Source organism: Chelon labrosus, assembly GCF_963514085.1.
Source record: "Chelon labrosus genome assembly, chromosome: 5".
NCBI lineage: Eukaryota > Metazoa > Chordata > Actinopteri > Mugiliformes > Mugilidae > Chelon > Chelon labrosus.
Genome location: NC_140341.1, coordinates 19,335,660 through 19,343,788, shown reverse-complemented (window position 1 = coordinate 19,343,788; position 8,129 = coordinate 19,335,660). Strand labels below are relative to the sequence as shown.

The 8,129-nt window shown below is 40.2% G+C and overlaps 2 protein-coding genes across 2 annotated transcripts; one reads left to right on the top strand and one right to left on the bottom strand.

The window, feature by feature from the left end:
* Positions 1 to 14: 14 nt before the first annotated feature.
* LOC311488029 (uncharacterized protein) lies at positions 15 to 3,349 on the bottom strand. The gene is made up of 4 exons (XM_084544532.1): positions 2,649 to 3,349; positions 2,323 to 2,547; positions 445 to 580; positions 15 to 191 (listed from the first exon to the last, which is right to left on the bottom strand). Exons 1-4 carry the CDS (start codon positions 2,735 to 2,737, stop codon positions 18 to 20), a joined length of 624 nt encoding a protein of 207 aa, XP_084400658.1. The 5' UTR covers positions 2,738 to 3,349; the 3' UTR covers positions 15 to 17.
* Positions 3,350 to 4,961: 1,612 nt separating this feature from the next.
* Positions 4,962 to 7,987, top strand: tmem169b (transmembrane protein 169b). Its single transcript, XM_084545303.1, has 2 exons — positions 4,962 to 5,332; positions 5,462 to 7,987. The coding sequence occupies exons 1-2, from the start codon at positions 5,059 to 5,061 to the stop codon at positions 6,094 to 6,096; spliced, it is 909 nt and encodes a 302-aa protein (XP_084401429.1). The 5' UTR covers positions 4,962 to 5,058; the 3' UTR covers positions 6,097 to 7,987.
* The last annotated feature ends 142 nt before the right edge of the window (positions 7,988 to 8,129 follow it).

Here is an 8,129-nt window from a genome sequence, read left to right as displayed (position 1 = left end):
CATAAGTGAAACAAAACTCAAAAGTTGAATGAAAATGGAAAATCTTCCCTGGTGTTTTCCTTGTTAGCTGACCGAGGGCTCTTGGAGGTGAAGGCAAACTGGAAGTCTTCATTTTGTTCTGGTTGTCCAAACAGGAACTCGGGGCCTGCAATGATATGTAGTTCAAACCAGGAAATGGACAAAAACAGAGACTGAGTAGATACTTACCACTTGAAGACTTTGATTCAGTGGTTTTCTGAAAAGAGGTTAACAGAGTTACATGTCTTTGTTCCAGTCATAAAACAATACAAAGTAAAAGCTCACAGTAAAAATTCATTACCTTCTCGTTGAAAAAAGAGCCAGCAAAAGGAAAAGTTGAGTCCTGCAAAGAAACTTGGAGGTAATTCTAAAACCAAGAAACAATGGCTTCAGTCAGATCAGTTTTTAGTTTTCCTCACTCCTCACCTCCTCCTGTATCGATTCCACGTCAAATCCAAATCCAGAGAAGCCTGGTGTGCTGGGATTGGAGTTCAGTGAGAACAGGAAAGCTGGAGACTTGGTATCAGATGTCTCTGGATGTGGGGAGCTAGAGGGGCTAAATCTAAGGCAAACAAGAGGAAGAATATATGTATATAAAAAAAATAAAATATGTATATGACAAAAAATATATATATTCTTGATAGTTATTCAAGTGCTGGCCAACTCAAATTGAGTCTTACTTAAACGGGAATGTTGCGGATGAGGGCAGAGCTATCTCTTTTGCTGGGGATGTCTGAGGATTAGTCCCCTGAGATGATGTCAGTGGAAAAGCAGTGAGTCCCTCATTGTCGTCTTCACCTGGGGCCTGCTCTTCATCCATAGCTGTTCTCACCTGCATCTCCTCCTCCAGAACCTCGTCTACAGTGGGAACACTAGGCTGCTCCTCCTATGCAGTAAACACCTCCAGTGTAAAAGTCTTTCCGACAGGAAAATTACCTTTACATTTCTGATCGAGGATCTGATCAACAGACTCTAGTAGATAAATCAAGGGAAAAATTATATTTTCAAAATCAACTACAGCATCTTTGTACAGACTTGATAAAATTAGTAGCTCATTAACCTTGCAGGAAACATCTCTGGTGGCCATACTTACATTGAAAATGTACTTAACGTTTTCAGTTCCACAAAGTGGCGACCTGAAATTCTTGACTTTTGTGCGAGTCAAGCTCCAAAAACACCACGTCCTATTTTTCCCCCAATACAGCAGTTTACATTCTGTATAGATTATCTTTACTTATTATTTTTTTTTAAAACCAGTTTGACTAGTAAATTAGTGGAGTGTCTTTACAAATTAAAGGCACTTTTTTATAGAGAAGCTGCGGTAGAAACACTAAGGCAGATACAGGAAAGGAGAGAATTTCTGGTGCTGACAAGGATGTGAACCGGAAAAACACATATCAGCGAGTCCCAGATTAAATTTCTAACCGGCCATTCATTTCTGCACATCACCCTTTCTCTCTTTTCCTGCATTTCCACCCTGTCTTCCCTCTGACTACATAATAAAAGCAAATGACACCAAAACTAAAGCAAACTGGATTTTTTTTTTTTTAAAGAATAACAACCAACTGTACCAAAACCTGGTCCTCTTGTGCAGTTTCCTGGTCCTGATCTTCAGCGTATATTTCAACTGGCTGACTTTGCTCTGAAGAAAAATAAATAGTTTACTGAAGGGATTTAATGTAATGCAACCTATCCAAACAAAAAACATGGCGTCTGATACATTAGAGGTGGGAATTTGCTTGAATACATGCAGTATCAGAATTTACTCTACGTGTCATCCAACTATTGATAAGGTCACAGATCCTTACTTTGTTTTTCTGGGGAAGGACAATAGGTGGGTGAATCCTGGACCTTGTTTTTCTCATGAGTGTCCTCAGCAGTTGCCTCTACAGAAGTCTGATGACCATCTTCCAAGATCTATTAAGATTTATTGGTTGTAACAGGACCAGCTTTAACTTGGCAGCGTTAAAGTAGCATTATTAAATGCAAAATCAATGTATCAGAGTACCCTTGTCTGTTTGAGATGAAGAGAGATGTCCGTGAGAGAATCACTGTCCTCATTTGTCTGGCAACCTAATTGTTTCTCTTCTTCTGTTGTGGACTGCTGGCCAGAGACACTAGATAGAAAAAAATGACTTTTACTGAAAATACAAGCTTCACATGAAGCTATGTGTGATTATTCTTTGTTATTCAGCAAGACTGACAAAAAAAGTACCTGTCTGGAAGTTCCTCAATGGAAAAAGAAGTTACCGCTGGACCTGGTCAGACAGAAAGTAACTGCATATACAGTAAATATTTCAACACTCCCAAAGGAAGGGTGGTGATATAAAACGTTTATTACCAGTGAGATGGTCCAGCTCCCTCTGTTTCATTTTGATTTGATCATCACAAGCCTTGATCCTACGATCGATCTCCTCCTTTTCAGCCTGCAGCATGAGGAGCTTTTGAGCAAGAGGATCTTGGAAATAATACTCCTGGTGCGACTGGAATGTCTTTCTGTAGCTTGCAATCCTCTCTTCGTAGACTTCCCTTGGCGGTTTACAAGGAAAGAACAAAATCAGCATTTTTACCAGTTTACTGCAGCCCAGCAATACATGTTAGATATCAACAACACTGCTAAGTGAACCTACGTGTCATGGTTGTATCTGGTCTTTCTGCTCTCCAGTTCTGCTTTAAGGGACTGCTCATACTGAAGAAGTAGGCTGTTAGTCACCTTCATGCTGAAGTCACATGGATGACAAGAAATTATATATTTCCCATTTGATTTGTGTGTCACCTAAGTTGCATGTATATTAGACTGTCATTATTATTATTTTTTTTACAATGCAATACCTTTTGGTCTTTGCTTTATTACTGGTTACAGTGCGCTGCCTCGCACTGATTTCCTCTTCAAGTTTCTTGACATTTTTGTGAATTGTTTCAATGTGAGACCTCCTCTCAGCAATGTTGTCTCTGCAAACTGTTGTCAAACAAAGCACCATACAACACAGAATATTGTGTTATTAAAAAGGTAAAAATATTATATGTAAAGACAGACGTGGGCCTTTAGCCCAGTTTGTCCTTGACATTGATGAAACCTGAATTTCTTACCAGTGTCTTCTTGGGTTTATTTTTAACCTTTACCACACGCACCTTTAATTTGTTGGAAGATTTCATTCTTGTTTTGGGAAAGTTCTCGAGTTTGAAGAGCTGTAAAATACAGAAAAAAATAAACAATAGTATTATACAAAACATGTTTTGACTTGTGAATTACACGGATGTAGCTAACTAGTTAGCTTGCTACTGACATTTAGCCGTTTAGCAAGGCTAGCTAAAGCAAAATAATACACCAAGTAAAAAAATACTCAAAGTGACAATGAAACTGATATAATCCAACAATAGCACTCAATAAGTGAACTTACCAAGCTGAAACAAGAGGCTGTCGATAGTATTAAGTGAATATTGGTCGCTCATTTTTACACCATCGTTAGCCACACTAGCCTATTGCTGTCTCGGTAGATGCAGCCGCAGTCAACGGTCAAGAGAATAGTAATGTTTAGTGTCGGTAATTTTAGCAGACAAACGATATTAATTTTAATTCACTTGGTTGTTGGTGGAAAAGTGAGTTGTAAAACTGTGTTTTACCTATTTGAGGTAAGAAAGTTTCGATAAAAATTAACACTAGTTATTAAAACGATACATTTTTCCAGTTTAGCTAAAACTGACGTTAGCTTAGTTAGCTAACATGGGGATTGGCCGGGATCTGATCATAAAATAGTAGGCTATATGTTTTATGTGCTAGTAATATTAGTTATAGTCGCTGTAAATGTGACCCTGTGTGAAATTAAAATATTATAAATGTGTTTATGTTGTCTCAGATTTCATACATTAATTCGCAGAGAATTCAGTTAAATATTTAAGACTTCAAACTATCTTTAACTTTGCAGCGCATGCGCACAAATTGAGATATGTGTATAATTATTTTTAAGTGGAAAATAAATACCATTGGCTGTTCTGCTGAGACAATTGAGATAGTGTATAATAATTTTATTTTTTATTTTATTTTATTTTATTTTATTTTATTTTATTTTATTTCGTAGTTTTTCTCCATGAAACGTAGTTTTGCATGTTCTCCTGACAGCAGTGGGACGGACATTGGTCACGGATGGTCGGGATTGGTTTGACGGACAGAGGTTGGAGGGGCGGGGTTAGTGCTATTCTAGAAATCCTTTTGCGTAGTAGCGCATCTGTATCGGCAAACAGCATCTCGCTGTGATGTGAGGTTCTCCCTGCAATGTGTCAGACAAATTCAGTGACTTATTCTAACACGGCACGTTTTGTCTCCTCGCTGCTCGTCCAGACTACTGACGGTAAGACTGCATTTCATCAGAAATATTCCGGTTACAGCGCATATTCGCCGGCTGCAGACAAAGAGCGGACATGGGTGGGATTTAAATGGGAGGGGATCAGCTGTGTGTGCAGGGATGAATTGTCGATTTTACCCCCTCGCATGAAATAATGCATTGTTTTGTAACGACAGTACAATCTGTGATCTGTGTATTGTTTTTAATACATATAATTATGAATGTAAAGGGGATGATGTAGCACTGAGATTATTGCTGCGCTGTCATGCGAATAGAAACCCCCCCCTCTCTTTCCCCTCATTGAACAAACCTGTCATGCTTTTGTTTGTGATATATCCGGTGGCATTTGTCCATTCAGATGCCAATCAATATCAGTATGGTGCAGAATCTGGGCCAGAATCATACATAATAAACAGTGACTTAAAAAACAAACAAACAAACCTGCTTTTCCTAATGGCGGTCTCTCTCTCTCTCTCTCCCTCTCTTTCTCTCTCTCCCTCTCTCTCTCTCTCTCTCTCTGTATGTGTGTGCTTTTATTACTTTGCAGTCAGCTTTTCCTACTGCCTTGGCTGAAAGCTTAACTCAGTGGGTGGACATGTTTTATGCTGTTTAAGATTTCACTATTAATTAATTTAATAGTCTCATATAACACAACAAAAAAAGTAGCCTAAAGGGGAGCGTTTATTTGAATGAGAGCATGGCACAGGTAGATGAGCCTCAGACTGAGGGAGAAGGCAGCCCCCAAATGATCTCCTTAAGATCGGACGTATCAGGGAACCACGTGGACGACGGAGATGTGGGACCCTCTATAAGGAGAAAGAGGAGGAAGAAGAGAGACCCACGTCCAGAGTCGATTATTGTCTACCGCTCTGACATGGAGAGGGCACCTGGAGACGACCAAGGTGGTGAGGAGGGAGCAGAGAGGAACACTGAAGAGGGAGCTAAATTCCTCTGCACACCTACAAGCGAAGGTGAGAAGGCTGTTAAAATCGTGTATAATCACTATATTGTTTTATGTTGACCGTAGTCAGGGAGGGAGCTTCCAAACAGCTCCTGCTTGTTTTTCTTTGCTCACCTGTCATGTCATTGTTTCTGAACAGGAGGGGGCTGGAACCTTCCTCCAGACAGCCGCTACGTGACCCTGACTGGCACCATCACCAGAGGAAAGAAGAAGGGTCAGGTGGTGGACATACATGTCACTTTGACAGAGAAGGAACTCAGGGATCTGGCCAAGTCAAAGGAGCGTCTTAATGCAGAATGTGAGGCGGGGGACGGATATAAACGCGGCTGTAGCTTAGGTGTGTGCCAGGGACCCCATGTTGTCCTGTGGAGCATCTCGTGCGCACCTGTGGTTTTCCTCCTCTCCTTCATCACCTCCTTCTACTACGGCACGCTCACCTGGTACAATGTCTTTCTGGTGTACAACGAGGAGCGGACATTCTGGCATAAGATTACAATATGCCCCTTTCTTATCATCTTCTACCCCATGCTCATCATGCCCATGGCGCTGTCGCTGGCTCTGTACTCGGCCGTGGTGCAGGTGTCGTGGGCCTTCAGCGAGTGGTGGCAGGCGGTGCGAGACCTGGAGAAAGGTTTCTGCGGCTGGGCCTGTGGGAAGCTTGGACTCGAGGACTGTTCACCCTACAGCATTGTCGAGCTGCTCGACTCTGACACTGTTTGTGGCACTCTGCAGAGCAAGGCGCCCAGTGAACTCGCCCAGACGTCGTCAGTGTGAAGCAGGGGACGCTGAGGTCCAAGGCACATGGTGCTGATAGTGTCAAACTAGTTTTTAAACATGCACTGGGAGTTGAAGTCTGTCACTAAAATTTTTGCTTGAAGGTTAATTTTTAACCTTGGAATTAGTAATTTGACAAAACAATTTTATTTCAAGGTCTACTCACTTTACTTTTTTTGTGTATGATAACTAATAACTAAACACTGCCTGAACGCTCCTTAGGTGCTGAACTATTACTACAAATGTAAAGCACTGACTCTGCACCTGGGAGTGGTTATTATGGGTAATTTTTTAACTCACAGGTTCATTACAGCTTCCATCAGATCACTAAACAGCCACCAAGAATTGTTGAACAGCACTTCCATTCAAAGCTTGTCAAACAAATAGGCCTTGGATTGCATTGCCAGGCTGTGGACACTGGTACACAACATTGGGAGCCTGAAAGCTTTGACCAAGTTTAATTTCATCTGTAAATATCTGTACCTAAGTATTTGTGATCACTGTACTGTGCAGTGGCATCAATCATAGCAGTGACTGTGAAGGCAGCACGGTCTTCTTTGTGAAGTTGGAGTATGAGTTGGATGACCAACTGGGGAAGAATGGGCAACGTTTACAGGGCCACTGATGCATGTTTGCAGTGTGGCAGTTACTTTAATTGCTATTTTTTTGTGGGAATGTGCACCATCGGCATAACTTTGACTAAAATAGTTATCTGTCCTGTGCCAGCACCTAGTTTTTAAAGGCTAAGACTCTTGACTTATTTCCTATTTCAACAAATCTGATGAAAAGTCCAAAAGTATGTGTTGGGCTGTCTTCTATAATTTGGACTTCCCTCCTCTGTTTAGAGCACACAGCCACACTAACTCCAGTTACTACTGAAGACCCACATTTTTCCGAATAAGCTACATATGTATTTTTTTTAAACTTAAAAGGTATGCATTGATACTGCATTTGCTGTGGACTATTGGTGGGAATGTTAAGCACAGGTACAATGCCCACACAACAATATGTTTGGGACTGACTCAAGGTAATTTAATTTATGTGTGGGTTTGTGGTAATGAGGGACCATACTGGCTTATTGTGGTTATAGTTACTGTTGTAATTAAATCCAGTGAAAGACCAGAGGCTTGTGGCTCATATGAATGTTACATTTTGGCTGCACAGACAGTATTTGCCAGCATGTTGAAACCACTGTTGGTTTTGGTCTTGCCATGAGATTTGTTGAAATAAACCAGCCTTTAATGGGGGTCCGTTATAATACCTATATTATTCTGGATGATGTTTTATAAAATTAGCTCAAACTAACTGAAACACTTTGAACTCTGGGTTATTCCAGCGTGTCAGTGCTTGCTGGTCTCTGGGCCTGTGCTGTAGGCTAACTGTATGCTCTGTACTCAGTGGGTACTTGTAGTCTACAGCTATCTTAACTAATGCACAGAGACAGGGAGGAATGAAGGTATGCACTTAGTGAGGCTCCACTTGTGGAGGTAAATAACAAAGCCATAGTTTGGATGAGAATAAGAACTTGTGTTTTCTTCATTGTCATGTTTTCATATGTTGAAATCACAATCATAATAGTGTGGATAATTCCTGTTACATTTCAACAAAGTCATATTTTACACGTTATTTAAGTTTCTTGTATATGTTTAAGTTAAATACACTTTCAGAAATTGTTGTAGCTAGGTGTTTTGTACTCCAGCACTTTGACACAGCTATCATGAACTTATTGAAATACAAAACAGATGGTTAAAAAAAAAAAAAAAGATAAAATTGTTTTAATATTAAGGTAGAACTGGCTGTGCAAAGTACTTCCGTTTTATTTTGTACAGGATAAGATCACTGGTAGTGAACTGAATTCCACTTTATGTATTGTTAATCTACTGGATGCAAATTAAAAAATTACACAAATCAAATGAAGTGTTGGATGATTATTTTTATTGTTCAGGCGCCATATTTCAGTTTTTATTTTGTTTCCCTTCTGCCATAGGATAGTATACATCCAGGACTGTTTTCTGTGGTTTTATGTCAGGATG

What these genes read in the sequence shown, in the direction of transcription:
- LOC311488029 (XM_084544532.1), bottom strand. Translation starts at nt 2,737, where the DNA reads ATGAAGGTGACTAACAGCCTACTTCTTCAGTATGAGCAGTCCCTTAAA. An exon ending in TCACCACCCTTCCTTTGGGA is followed by an intron (nt 581 to 2,322) that starts GTGTTGAAATAT and finishes TGTTTGCCTTAG; the next exon opens with ATTTAGCCCCTCTAGCTCCC. An exon ending in TGGAATCGATACAGGAGGAG is followed by an intron (nt 192 to 444) that starts GTGAGGAGTGAG and finishes GTATCTACTCAG; the next exon opens with TCTCTGTTTTTGTCCATTTC.
- tmem169b (XM_084545303.1), top strand. Translation starts at nt 5,059, where the DNA reads ATGGCACAGGTAGATGAGCCTCAGACTGAGGGAGAAGGCAGCCCCCAA. An exon ending in CTGCACACCTACAAGCGAAG is followed by an intron (nt 5,333 to 5,461) that starts GTGAGAAGGCTG and finishes GTTTCTGAACAG; the next exon opens with GAGGGGGCTGGAACCTTCCT.